At 43.3% G+C, this 15,241-nt stretch overlaps 1 protein-coding gene across 1 annotated transcript in view; it reads right to left on the bottom strand.

Annotated features, from left to right (window-relative positions):
* Positions 1-13,375, bottom strand: part of nrg3b (neuregulin 3b) — a 362,708-nt gene extending 349,333 nt beyond the window's left edge. The window contains exon 1 of the mRNA XM_063003063.1: positions 12,482-13,375. Coding sequence (XP_062859133.1) covers positions 12,482-13,292 — 811 coding nt within the window. The 5' untranslated portion in view covers positions 13,293-13,375. The remainder of the gene's footprint in view (positions 1-12,481) is intronic.
* Positions 13,376-15,241: the final 1,866 nt, after the last annotated feature.

Raw genomic sequence — 15,241 nt, 5'->3', positions numbered from 1 at the left:
CTGCAGCTGGAGCCAGTGCTTCAAGAACCACCACGCACAGACGTATGTAAGACATGGGTTTCAGCTGTCGCATTCCTTGTGTCAAGCCACTCTTGAACAAGAGACAGCGTCAGAAGCGTCTCGCCTGGGCTAAAGACAAAAAGCACTGCTGAGTGGTCCAAAGTTATGTTCTCTGATGAAAGTAAATGTTGCATTACCTTTGGAAATCAAGGTCCCAGAGTCTGGAGGAAGAGAGGAGAGGCACAGAATCCACGTTGCTTGAGGTCCAGTTTAAAGTTTCCACAGTCAGTGATGGTTTGGAGTGCCATGTCATCTGCTGGTGTTGGTCCACTGTGTTTTCTGAGGTCCAAGGTCAACGCAGCCGTCTACCAGGAAGTTTTAGAGCACTTCATGCTTCCTGCTGCTGACCAACTTTATGGAAATGCAGATTTCATTTTCCAACAGGACTTGGCACCTGCACACAGTGCCAAAGCTACCAGTACCTGGTTTAAGGACCATGGTATCTCTGTTCTTAATTGGCCAGCAAACTCGCCTGACCTTAACCCCATAGAAAATATATGGGGTATTGTGAAGAGGAAGATGCGATACGCCAGACCCAACAATTCAGAAGAGCTGAAGGCCACTATCAGAGCAACCTGGGCTCTCATAACACCTGAGCAGTGCCACAGACTGATGGACTCCATGCCACGCCGCATTGAAATAAATCAACTTTTTCATGATATTCTAATTTTATGACCAGCACCAGTATATATATAAATATGTCAATTTAATGCTGCAAAATCAATGTTTTGCTTGATATCCATAAAGGTGTAAATCCAAGAGGCCTGCACAAAGCACTATTTGACCCTACTGAACACCCTTGGGATGAACTGGAATGTCTATTGCGAGTCTTCCAACATCACTGTCTGACCTCACAAACCTGGTCTAAATTCACGCAGTCACACTCCATAATTTTGTGGAAGCCCTATTAGAAGAGTGAAGGCTGTTCCGGTTTTGGAGTGGCATTTCTAAAAGAATCATGGGAGTGGCTGGGCTGCCAAAATTTCAGTGAAAAAACATCTCTTGCCTCAGATTCAGTGTTCATTCCTTCACACCAGGCAAAATAAGATTTATGAGTAAGAAGGAGGAAAGCATGGCAAACCAAGAGAAACCTAAGAGCTTGTGTGAAATAAAAAAATAAAATAACATTTTAGAATCATGTTTTATGGGCGGACCAATTGTTATTATTTTTTATTAATTTATATTTTTATTAATTTATTTATTTACAGTAATTGTTTACAGTAATTTACAGGGTCTCATTGTTTATGGCAAAATGCATTTAAAGCATTTACCAGTAAAATATATACCAGTTAAATAATGGGGGTGTCAAAACTTGAACAAGTTATCTAATGAGAAAACAAAAAATAAATACACTCTGTACCTTAAGATTCTTAGGGTGAATGCAACGTCATCTGTCTGTGAACTGAAGCTAAGGCATAACTGGGTTATGTCGCAGGACAACATCCAAAATCAGGTCTACATTTAAAGGTGGTGCATCAATTCTTAAATACTTTATTTATTTGTTAATTTATTATTATTTTAACGTCATGTTTTATACACTTTGGTTACATTCATGACAGAAACGGTAGTCACTCATTACACAAGATTCATCAAAAGTTCAAGTTTAATGTCAAACACAGTCATGGACAATTTTGAATATCTAATTCACCTCACTTGCACATCTTTGGACTGTGGGAGGAAAACGGAGCTCCTGGAGGAAACCCATGTAGACACGGGGAGAACATGCAAACTCCACACAGAAAGGACCCAGACCTCTCCATCTGGGAATCAAGCCCAGAACCTTCTTGCTGTGAGGCAACAGTGCTACCCACTGAGCCATTGGGCCGTCACTTAAATACATAAATTGAATAAAATGTTTTATACATATGTGATGTTCAGTTTGTGTATTATGTTTTGTTTAATGATCTGGAATCATTCAGTGTGGTACATAAGATAACAAAGGCAATCAGAAAAGGGGGCAATTACTTTTTCACAGCACTGTATAAGCCAAATCAATTTTTCAATAAAATCTAAACTAGCTCTTTTTTATCAAAGGTTCTGACTCCCTTCAGTACAACTGCCATGTTTAACATACAGTAGCATCTCATCTTTATTTCAACTAGTGATCTATCTGTAGTTAAACTCTCTTTGGCTTAACACTACACACACTAATTCAAAATGCATCGACTTGTATTTTAAAATCGAGATTAAAAAAAGGAATAAAGAAAAAAGTGACAGTTAAAAAATAGAATGAAATGCCGCTCATATGGCGCAGCGGTAAAAACACACGGTGGAACCAGAGCTGGGATCTCGAATACATTGTATCGAATCTCAGCTCTGCCTTGCCGGCTAGGCTAAGCGGCCACATGAACAACGATTGGCTTGTTGTTCAGATATGGGTGGGATTAAGCCGGATATGGACTCTTTCATAACTAATGCAATTACGACCTCTGCTGGCTGATTAATAGTGCCTGCACAGAGATGAGAAAAGAGTGCTCTCAGGGTGTGTCTTTCCGTACACAACGCTGAGCTGCACTGCACTCGTCAAAAGTGTAGGTGATAAGATGCATACGGCATGCTGCCCACGTGTCGGAGGGGGCGTGGGTTAGCCTCGTTCTCCTCAGTCAGAGCGGGGATCGGCATTGGTGGAGAGGAAGCATGACGCAATTGGGCAATTGGACGCGCTAAAAGGGAGAAAAGGGGGAGAAAATGCATAAATAAAAAATATATATTAAAAAAAAAACAGAATTAAAAGTAAGGAGGAAATGAACCAAATGATTTCAAATGAAAGGCTGGTAGTGCAGACCTGGATCCAAACAAATCCAAAGTTCTCACGTTTCAAATCTATTTCTTACAGATGCCTGAACGCCTCGCTGCAGAACAGAAAGAAATGAATCCAGGTGTGTATGGTGAGTCATGGGATCTGTTTGAGTGATATTTAAATGTTGTTAGTGCCTCTCTGATCCAATTCGCCTTGAGTAGGATATCAGCACCATCCTCTCCCAATGCATTATCATACAAATTCCACCTAAACATGAGATCACTTAGCCGGAGACGAAACGATTGCGTTCACATCTGGCCGCTACAGCTCATTTCATCACGCACTTGCCCAGACGACTTGGTTCTGGCTGGAGCGTAATAGGTTGCATCACGGTGAGACAGATTACCTTATTCCAGGGGTTCTCAAGCCATTTGTCTCTCAGCCCTGTCCGATGTTCAAAAAAATAATAATCTTGACCCCCTTGATACAGGTTATGATATTATTCTTATGCTATTAGTGAGGATGACCAGGGGTACTGTCTTCCTTCTCATGGAAATTGCGAAAATGAATCCATGATGGAGTTATAAATCTTGGTATTTTCTGATTGTGGTTGATGTGGGTTTACTTTGAGTGGGCTTGTGGTGGGAGCTCTCTCACCTGGGTTTGTTTCATTAGGATCTACAGTACTTCTACAACTGAATCAGAATCATATGTAGTCGCCATCTGTTGACATTTGCACTTTGACAATAGACAAATACAGTGATCAGGCATAACATTATGACCACCTTCCTAATATTGTGTTGGTCAACCTTTTGCTGCCAAAACAGCCCTGACCCGTCGAGGCATGGACTCCACTAGACCCCTGAAGGTGCGAGGTGGGGCTTCCATGGATCGGACTTGTTTGTCCAGCACATCTCACAAATGGTCGTCACTGGTTTATCACTGTTACTTCCTTGGACGGGATAGATACTGACCACTGCAGACCGGGAACACCCCACAAGAGCTGCAGTTTTGGAGATGCTCTGACCCAGTCATCTAGCCATCACAATTTGGCCCTTGTCAAACTCGCTCAAATCATTATGCTTACCCATTATTCCTGCTTCTAACACATCAACTTTGAGGATAAAATGTTCACTTGCTGCCTAATATATCCCACCCACTAGTGTTATACACTTCACCTGTCAGTGGTCAAAATGTTATGCCTTGTCGGTGTACTTGATTCACCCACCTCAAAAGACTCAACATAGGCTACAGACAGTTTCAAATAGATTTATGTGACATCACAAGACGTCTCCTGTCCCATCATGTGATTATTTCTTCCTCGTCTCAATCAAATGTGACAGGACCTCCTCCCCATGTTCACTGAAGCCCCCTGGTAGTTAAGAACCACCACCTTACACAACATGGCAGAAAGCAACAAAAGTCTATTTTACGAGCAACCTTTCATTCTTCATTTATTACCACTGAGGATGAACTTAAAACTGTCACCAAATTCAAACAGGAACACCTATCATAGGATGTAACGGTTGTACGGTAGGTGTGCTAATAGCATCAGGAGTCCTAAGGGCGACTCATAGTCCGGCAAACACATTAAACCAAAGTCATAAAGCCCTCAGCTCTGTAACCACTGCACTCTCCATCACGCCTGAGGATGTGACTGAGATTTGCGTCAACACATAAATAAATGAGAGCCATGGGCTCTGCAGAGACTCTCAATACTACACCGCTAGCTCCAGGACAGATTCTTGGCCTCTCTTTATGAAAGCTTGCCTTTGGAGCATTCGGCAAGAGGGAACATCTACACCACATGGTTAATGAGGGTATCCAAACATACTGAACATACACTGACCAGCCATAACATCAAAACCACCTCCTTGTTTCTACGCTCACTGTTTATTTTATCAGCTCCACTTACCATATAGAAGCACTTCGTAGTTCTACAATTACTGACTGTAGTTTATCTGTTTCTCTGCATGCTTTGTTAGCCCCCTTTCATGCTGTTCTTCAATGGTCAGGACCCCCACAGGACCACTACAGAGTAGGTATTATTTGGGTGGTGGGTCATTCTCAGCACTGCAGTGACACTGACATGGTGGTGATGTGTGTGTGTGTGTGTTGTGCTGGTATGAGTGGATCAGACACAGCAGCGCTGCTGGAGTTTTTAAACACCTCACTGTCACTGCTGGACTGAGAATAGTCCACCAACTAAAAATATCCAGCCAACAGCATCCCGTGGGCAGCGTCCTGTGACCACTGATGAAGGTCTAGAAGATGACCAACTCAAAAACAGCAGCAATAAAAGAGCGATCGTCTCTGACTTTACATCTACAAGGTGGACCAACAAGGTAGGAGTGTCTAATAGAGTGGACAGTGAGTGGACACGGTATTTAAAAACTCCAGCATCTCTGCTGTGTCTGATCCACTCATACCAGCACAACACACACTAACACACCACCACCATGTCAGTGTCACTGCAGTGCTAAGAATGATCCACCACCCAAATAGTGGTCCTGGGAGAGTCCTGAATATGGAAGAACAGCATGAAAAGGGCTAACAAAGCATGCAGAAAAACAGATGGACTACAGTCAGTAATTGTAGAACTACAGTGCTTCTATATGGTAAATGAAGCTGATAAAATGGACAATGTGTGTAGAAACTAGGAGGTGGTTTTAATGTTATGGCTGATCGGTGTATGTGTTATATGTAAAAAAAAAAATTTAATAAAAAAATAAGAGGCATGCTGGTACATGAACTTAATCAACAGTGGAGTACTATGATGTTGCCATCGCTATAACCGCTTCCCCCAGAGTGCTTTATTCCACTCATATGACGGCAACTTGCCAGCAATGTCTCATTAACTAATTGGTTTACTTTTGTTACAGCTACTTTTCAAGGTTGAGTTGGCCATAATGCATGCCCAGGTTAATGGCAGTTTTTACTGCTATGACTCTCATAGGACTTCCTGCTGTCTACAATTATGAACTACATATGGCAAAATATGGCTTATATACAGTGTATCACAAAAGTGAGTACACCCCTCACATTTCTGCAGATATTTAAGTATATCTTTTCATGGGACAACACTGACAAAATGACACTTTGACACAATGAAAAGTAGTCTGTGTGCAGCTTATATAACAGTGTAAATTTATTCTTCCCTCAAAATAACTCAATATACAGCCATTAATGTCTAAACCACCGGCAACAAAAGTGAGTACACCCCTTAGTGAAAGTTCCTGAAGTGTCAATATTTTGTGTGGCCACCATTATTTCCCAGAACTGCCTTAACTCTCCTGGGCATGGAGTTTACCAGAGCTTCACAGGTTGCCACTGGAATGCTTTTCCACTCCTCCATGACGACATCACGGAGCTGGCGGATATTCGAGACTTTGTGCTCCTCCACCTTCCGCTTGAGGATGCCCCAAAGATGTTCTATTGGGTTTAGGTCTGGAGACATGCTTGGCCAGTCCATCACCTTTACCCTCAGCCTCTTCAATAAAGCAGTGGTCGTCTTAGAGGTGTGTTTGGGGTCATTATCATGCTGGAACACTGCCCTGCGACCCAGTTTCCGGAGGGAGGGGATCATGCTCTGCTTAGTATTTCACAGTACATATTGGAGTTCATGTGTCCCTCAATGAAATGTAACTCCCCAACACCTGCTGCACTCATGCAGCCCCAGACCATGGCATTCCCACCACCATGCTTGACTGTAGGCATGACACACTTATCTTTGTACTCCTCACCTGATTGCCGCCACACATGCTTGAGACCATCTGAACCAAACAAATTAATCTTGGTCTCATCAGACCATAGGACATGGTTCCAGTAATCCATGTCCTTTGTTGACATGTCTTCAGCAAACTGTTTGCGGGCTTTCTTGTGTAGAGACTTCAGAAGAGGCTTCCTTCTGGGGTGACAGCCATGCAGACCAATTTGATGTAGTGTGCGGCGTATGGTCTGAGCACTGACAGGCTGACCCCCCACCTTTTCAATCTCTGCAGCAATGCTGACAGCACTCCTGCGCCTATCTTTCAAAAACAGCAGTTGGATGTGACGCTGAGCACGTGCACTCTGCTTCTTTGGACGACCAACGCGAGGTCTGTTCTGAGTGGACCCTGCTCTTTTAAAACGCTGGATGATCTTGGCCACTGTGCTGCAGCTCAGTTTCAGGGTGTTGGCAATCTTCTTGTAGCCTTGGCCATCTTCATGTAGCGCAACAATTCGTCTTTTAAGATCCTCAGAGAGTTCTTTGCCATGAGGTGCCATGTTGGAACTTTCAGTGACCAGTATGAGAGAGTGTGAGAGCTGTACTACTAAATTGAACACACCTGCTCCCTATGCACACCTGAGACCTAGTAACACTAACAAATCACATGACATTTTGGAGGGAAAATTACAAGCAGTGCTCAATTTGGACATTTAGGGGTGTAGTCTCTTAGGGGTGTACTCAATTTTGTTGCCGGTGGTTTAGACATTAATGGCTGTATATTGAGTTATTTTGAGGGAAGAATAAATTTACACTGTTATATAAGCTGCACACAGACTACTTTTCATTGTGTCAAAGTGTCATTTTGTCAGTGTTGTCCCATGAAAAGATATACTTAAATATCTGCAGAAATGTGAGGGGTGTACTCACTTTTGTGATACACTGTATCCTGTTTTCAGTGCTATACTGCTAACTAGTTACCCCATCTTTTTACCACTTAAAAGCAATTAGCCTTTAATTTAAGGTTAGGAATCCCTGTAGTACAACAACTAGTCACCTGCCTCTAGTTCATTTATAGACACACACACACACACACTGTCAGTGATACAAAGCACCAGTGTAAGAACTGTGCCAGTAGCTCACCCTTGCAGAAAGAAATCCACTTAGAGTGTGAGAAAGTGACCACATATTAACTGACCACAAGTCCATGGCTTTCTTCACGTCTAAAAACGAATTAACACTTTCCAACCAATCAAAATGAAGTAAATCAAAATTCACCTTATTTAATATAACATAATAGAATAAAACCTTCATGTCATATATACATATACATGTGTACAGTACAGTATTTTTTAGTCAGCGAATTCCAGCTTGATTGGAAACTGGCATCAAAGCGAAGGGCGTGCCATTGCCCTTGGAGCGGAGAAGTTTAAGGGCCCAACATTGGCTGCATAGCAAAGCCAGAGTTCAAGCCCACAACCTTCAGATTAATAGTCCAAGCCCACCACTGTCCCATAAAAGTATTGAACATACATTTACAAGCATAAAAGTATTAAATTGGCAGTATATAGAAAGTAATAAGAGGGTTGCTGGTTCAAGCCCCATTGGAGCCGAGAGGTTTAAAGGCCCAACAGTGGTCAAACCCGCAACCTTTCAATTGGTAGTCCAAATCTCTACCCACTAGTCTACCCATGTCCCATAAAATTATCAAATATACAATAATAAGTATAGAATTATAAAATTACCTGACCAATAAAACTGGCTGACATGAAGGATCCATTTGGGAAGTGGTCTCTCAGTAGTAAGGCACTGAAACAGTGATAGGAAGGTTGCTGGTTTAAGCCCCATTGCCACCAAGTTTGAGAAGCTTTAACCTCAATTAATTGCATTGTCATATATACATATACATGTGTATAATACAATGAATTTATTTGTCCTCAAACCCAAGCTTCAGAGTGCAGGGTCAGCTTTTAAAAGGCACGTCCGGAGCCGAGAGGTTTAATGCCCAACAGTGGCTGCATACCAGAATCAGGTGGTCAAACCCACAACCTTGCAATTGATAGTCCAAAGCTCTACCCACTAGGTTACCACTGTCTCATAAAAGGATTAAATATACATTAATAAGCATAGAACCATACAATTCTCTGACCAATAAAACTGGCTGACATGAAGGATCCATATGGGTAGTGGTATCTCAGAGGTAAGGCACTGAAACAGTGATAAGAGGGTTGCTGGTTCAAGCCCTATTGCCACCAAGTTTAAGAAGCTCTTTACCCTCAATTGCTTGCATTGTCATATATACATATACATGTGTATAATACAATGAATTTATTTGTCCTCAAACCCAAGCTTCAAAGTGCAGGGTCAGCCACTGAACGGCGCCCCTGGAGCCGAAAGGTTTAAATGCACAACAGTGGCTGCGTACCAGAGGTGGTCAAACCCACAACCTTCCGATTGATAGTCCAAAGCTCTACCCACTAGTCTACCACTGTGCCATAAAATTATCAAATATACAATAATAAGTATAGATATATCGTTGTACCGCAGTGCGCTCGTCAAGTGTAGGTGATAAGATGCTAAGAATTAGGAGCCGGGACCAGCATTAGTGAGAGGATGATTGACGGGTAGAAATTGGATGCGCTAACATGGGGGGGGGGGGGGGGGGGGAAGAAAAAAAAAAAGACCAATGTTTCATTAATCTTTGCTAAAAACTACCAATTATGTAAAAGTAACCAGTGAACATCCAGAAACTTAGCAAAATACATTAAAAACAAATGTAGCTTGTTAACTTTCACAAAGCTAATTACGGTCAGTACAACACAACTTAATGAGAGTCCATAAAATCACATTTATTCCCATATCACATACACAGTTTAATTCATGGATGCAGTCCATTAGTTTGTTAGTTACTTAAGAAAGCAATGCAACAGTCAAAGAAAATGTAACCAATTGGCATTCCCTTTGTCCATATCCTGTAATAAGTGTGTAGAAAACACAAGGGCACTGCACAGGAAATGGAATCCAACAACTTACTTACACAATGTACAAAATCCCCCCCTCCCCCCCCCCCCCCCCCCCCCCAACACACACAACAACAGGAAATGCAGTCATTAATATTTAACAATCGAATATTTACTACTTATTCATTTTCAGTCTGAGTGGGTTTTGAATACTTTAAAACACAAGGCTCAAGGCTCTTATTTACTCACTCAGGAACGATTCAGAGTAGCCAATCCATCAGCTGCACATTGGAAACAGGAGTACCCCAGAAAACAACATGAACACTGGAAAAACATGTACAATTCCTGACAGATAGGAAGATAGGGACTAGAAGCAAAGTTCCAACCCAGATTTCCAGGACCAGAAATCACCCTCTTTACCTGTGGCACCACCATGCCACTTTATGTTTTACTACCTGAAAATCAAGGCTGGATTCATGCCAGGGCAATCGGTAAAAGTAAAATCTGCATAAATAATGTTTAATAATAGTCTAAAATTATGACACCTTTGCAACCATGAAAGAAATCTAACTATTAGCATCAGCATCTATTCATTTCAGTGGTTTTTGCTCAGTGGCATAGTGTAGATCAGGAAGAGTGTGGTTCATCTGCATCTTCATCATTAATTCATAGACTCAGCTCAGTTTTTAATTCTTCAAAATAAATATGAATTTGAGCAAACAACCCGAGTCGAAAAAATCCTGCGACTTATGATGGTAGACGCTGATTGGCTGACATTTGGTGAACATTCTGTTTTCTTACTGTTTTACGTTCTTGATTGTTTTTACACTGATCAGCCATAACATTAAAACCACCTCCTTGTTTCTACACTCACTGTCCATGTTATCAGCTTCACTTACCATATAGAAGCACTTTGTAGTTCTACAATTATTGACTGTAGTCCATCTGTTTCTCTGCATGCTTTGTTAGCCCCCTTTCATGCTGTTCTTCAATGGTCAGGACCCCCACAGAGCAGGTATTACTTGGGTGGTGGATCATTCTCAGCACTGCAGTGACACTGACATGGTGGTGGTGTGTTAGTGTGTGTTGTGCTGGTATGAGTGGATCAGACACAGCAGCCTTGCTGGAGTTTTAAAATACTGTGTCCACTCACTGTCCACTCTATTAGATACTCCTACCTAGTTGGTCCACCTTGTAGATGTAAAGTCAGAGACGATCGCTCATCTATTGCTGCTGTTTGAGCTGGTCATCTTCTAAATCTTCATCAGTGGTCACAGGACGCTGCCCACAGGGCGCTCTTGGCTGCATATATTTTTGGTTGGTGGACTATTCTTAGTCCAGCAGTGACAGTGAGGTGTTTAAAAACTCCATCAGCGCTGCTGTGTCTGATCCCCTTATACCAGCACAACACACACTAACACAACACCACCATGTTAGTGTCACTGCAGTGCTGAGAATGATCCACCACCTGAATAATACCTGCTCTGTGGTGGTCCTGAGAAAGTCCTGACCATTGAAGAACAGGGTGAAAGGGGGCTAACAAAGCATGCAGAGAAACAGATAAACTACAGTCAGTAATTGTAGAACTACAAAGTGCTTCTATATGGTAAGTGGAGCTGATAACATGGACAGTGAGTTTAGAAACAAGGTGGTGGTTTTATTGTTATGGCTGATATGTATGTGTATATGTATGTGTGTGTTTTTAATCTCAGAAGCATTAAGCATTAAGATGTAATTTCATATGAAACTTTAAATACATACAAGGATTTAAAAAGCCTTAATGACATCTGTAACAAGTCCAGTCGATCATGAGCTGACTCTAGACTGTTGACCTGGGGTGCAGACACATAAACCTCGAAATGATGTCTTTTATGAACCACAAGTTCTGCCATGAGTTATTATGATCGAAAAGGCCGTCGTTAAATTACTTGAAGTGACCGACTCAGACTTGATAACTCGCTCCGACACTCACAATTAGAGGTCTGTTTTTGGGAGCTGGCTTTCCGAATAAACAGCCTTCTGTGTTTGATTAGAAAAGAAGGTTTAATTAGCATGCACGCTAGTGTGAATTCCCCACTGTGGTTCTTCCTCTGGCTACAACTCATACTGTGGTGCTGGGAACGTTTTTCCTCAACCTCTTTTTCTCAACTAAGTGATTTCATTTTGGTCGGCTTATCACAGGGGTTTCAGAAGGAAGTCGGTGCTGCCGAAGAGCCTGCATGAACACAGACGTATGAGGAGAGGCAGTCAGGGCGATGTGAATATTCTCCGCTTGCAGTTTTTTCCCATATCCATAATAAACAGGCAAAAGATGAATTTTTGAGTCTCCCAGTGGTCGAGCTCTTAGGTTAGTTTGTGCTCGCTGCTTCCGGTCTAACTGCCGTACCTACTGCAGTACTCATCTTCACTTATCTAAATGGAATCTCTTCCCTGGGATTTGATCTTTTCAGAAAGAGGGAGTGGTGCCCTTTCTGTCAACTCTCTCCCTTTTTCTTTCCTGATGTTCACTTTCTGTCCATGAACACCACTGGTAAGGGTGGGTACACATAAAAAGAACTCCAGAAAAAAAAGATACCAGACTAGCAGACACTCTCACCCCTGAGAATTAACAAGAAAAATACAGCTTGTTGAAAGATCACTATGAAGTGAATCCATATATGAGTGAGAAAAAGAAGGAGTGAGGCTCGTGTGAGGCCTCATTACCATGCACAGCTAATGAGCACGGCAGCACCGATGCTATTAGCCTGCCTGACTGGCTCTTTTGTAAAGCTAAGCAGAAAGCCAATGCCTATGTAAGTATATCCAATGTGTTATGTACCAAGACTCCCTTTCAGGTTGTTTACATAAGAAAGCTGAAGAATAATGAGCTGCCGTGTGATCGAGCACGCGGTGAATATAATCAGGCGATGCTTAATTACCGAATCACCAAGCTGGACGGTGAAATAAACTGAAAATCCACAATACGAACACATGTCGGCACAATGTGCGGGGTAAACAGTAAGTGGTTGCACTCACATGCTCTGAAGCGGTGGTGAGGGCGCGTTGGCTTGGTGGAAGGACCCTTGGAAGAGCGTCCGTGGTTCAAGCGCTGATTAGGCCTGGTAGATGAAGTGGTAGGCGGGGGAACTTTAGTCGCTGTGCTTTTCGTTGTTGTAGGATTGGTAGTCTCGCTTGTAGTGGTAACCAAGGTTGGACTTGGGGGTAGAGCTCTGGAGGACGGATACACGTTTCGGTGGCCGCCTGAGCCTGGCTTTTTGACTGTGGTACTGTGGGAAGTTCCATCCTTTTCCGCAGGGATGGCTGTGCCATTGGCTCGAGTGCCAACCCTGTTGTGGAGGTGTGGGACTCGGTTGCCAGAGCCTCCCCCTACCACTCTGGCTCCACTGCTGCTGCTGCTGCTATGGTTCAAGGATGGGCCCGCCTGGGTCCTGTGTACTGTACCAGTCCCGTCCGCAGAGGAACCAGGGCCAGCTGTGTTGGCTGGGAGGCCAGTGGATGTAGTAGGAGAATCTGGGCCCTTTGACACGGCACTGGGTTTCGACAGGAAGATAGGATCCTGCCCAATGCCCTTGGCATCTACCAAGTCAGTGGGAACGTAGTCCTGGACCGAGCCCACCACAATCCACTTGAGAAGCATAAGACTGAGACCCAAGCCCACAAATCCCATCAGCAGGGGCACAACACAAAGCCATGTCTGCTGGCGGGGCAACATGGCACAGGGGCCACAGCGGAGGGGCCCCAGGGCCCGGGGAGAGGCTTCTTCACCCCCGGGCTCCTCCAGGGTCATGGTCTCCATGGTGGCCCCTAGTGCTGTTCTCTCGCTCATGCTGCTGGAGTTCAGGGCCAGGCTAGGACGCCACACAAGCAGGGAAAGGGGCCGGCCAGGAAACCAGGGCTGGGCATCTCATTAACATTCAAACACTCACTCATCCACACCTATGGAGACAGATCAAATATCTAACAGCTCATATTAACAGTGCACAAGACCTTTGACTATATGTGAATACAAATTAACAATCCAATAAACAATGATCACAAGCTTAGAATAATTACACACACACTCCCACACTCACACACACAAACATGCAGCGCAAACACTCACTCCAAGTTCACAGGTAACTAAAGAAAGGGGAGGGGATAAGCAAGGGGGGGTCGAGAGATGTGCCTCTATCTAGTTCAGCGTCCGAAGAGCTGAAGATAATTCCCAAGATGCTCCACGGAGAAGAGAGAAAAAAAAGCAGAGCAGTAGATCGAGGACACTGCGGCTGGCATCAGAAGCGCGCTGTAAATCCAAGGCTAGCTCAGATCGCACCAGGGCAACTCCCTTCTGCAGCCCCCTTTCCGTTTTACAGCTGCACCGATGCAGCAACCACCGTGGCTGGTGCAGCCCTGCCTCGAGTCAGTGCGTCTGCGTGGTTTCGCGGGGGAGCTCTAATAACTGCAGGCAAGTCAGCTGCTCGCTCTCAGCACACACACGCCGAGCGTGTTCCGCTCATCCCTCTAAACTCTCCAGCGGTGCCACAGCAGCTGGTAATCTTCTCCCCAGGAGGAAGCAGCCGAGCGGCGGACAACGAAGCGGAGGGAATTAGTCACAGAGGGCAGGGAGGGCTAAATCCACTTGATCCTTTTCCAACCATCCGTGTCCTTAGTGAGACCCTTCTGCCCACACGCGTCCAGATGACTGTCCGAGGTCCATCCGAGCAGAAGGACTGAACGGCTGCGCTGCCTCCAAGTCCGCTACATTCCCACAGTAAGAGACACGGACACTGGCAGCAATACAGTTAAAGAGAGAGAGGAAAGAGGAGAGAGAGAGAGAGAGAGATGTAGAGGATGGGAGGAGGAGGGAGCGCTGCTCTGAAAACTGATGCGGCTGCTTTTCTTAGAGGCTGCGGTGTGTGTGTGTGTGTGTGTGTGTGTGTGTGTGTGTGTGTGTGTGTGTGTTCTCGACTGTGAGTGATGCTGTCGATCTCCTTCCTTATTCTCCACCTCTGATTGCCTTGACATCTTGTTAGACCGGAATGTCTGTCAGGTATCTGTAGGTGCAAACTGTAAGTATTACATAAGTAGCCACAGATTTGGCAGAACAGGAAACGGGAATAAAATGATTGATTGGACGTATAGCACCTGAGGAGCCAGAGGCACATGGGTGGATGACATGACTCCTGATTTTACCATAGTAAATTAAAAATAGTTATTAAGATGTGTTTTTCCTTCTAAAAACTTGGAATTTTCATGTAACAGTTTTACCATTTGAATGGAAAATGTGTCTTTTTTATTTATATATTGTTTTGTAAGGTAAACATCCAAAATGTCCTGTCGTGTGATGGTGATAACAATGATGAATAAAATATAAAAATGCATAAAATAAAGCTGCTTTTGCCAGTATTTTATACATATTTACTTTACCAGTATAAGGTTTTAAAATGCACAAGACTCCTATAATAATCATCAGAGTAAATGTGTAGTGTGACATCATGTCATGTGTGGTGTTACAGCACTTCAAATGAAATTAAACTGCTTCTATGAAGGTAGTTTAAAAAAAAAGAAACAACCATCTTTTTTTAACACTGCATAATTTAACTATAAAAAGAAAAAAAAATGTTATTTAAAAAAAAAAAAAAAATTATTTTTGGTCACTGTTAGACCGAAATGTCTGTCAGGTATCTGTAGGTGCAAACTGTAAGTATTATATACTGTAAGTAGCTACAGATTTGGCAGAACAGGAAACGGGAAAAGAATGATTGATTGGACGTATAGCACCTGAGGAGGCAGAAG

This window comes from Trichomycterus rosablanca, chromosome 10 (genome assembly GCF_030014385.1).
Source record: "Trichomycterus rosablanca isolate fTriRos1 chromosome 10, fTriRos1.hap1, whole genome shotgun sequence".
Taxonomy (NCBI): Eukaryota; Metazoa; Chordata; class Actinopteri; order Siluriformes; family Trichomycteridae; genus Trichomycterus; species Trichomycterus rosablanca.
The sequence above is the reverse complement of the archived record's forward strand: the minus strand, read 5'-3'. Positions and strand labels throughout refer to the sequence as shown.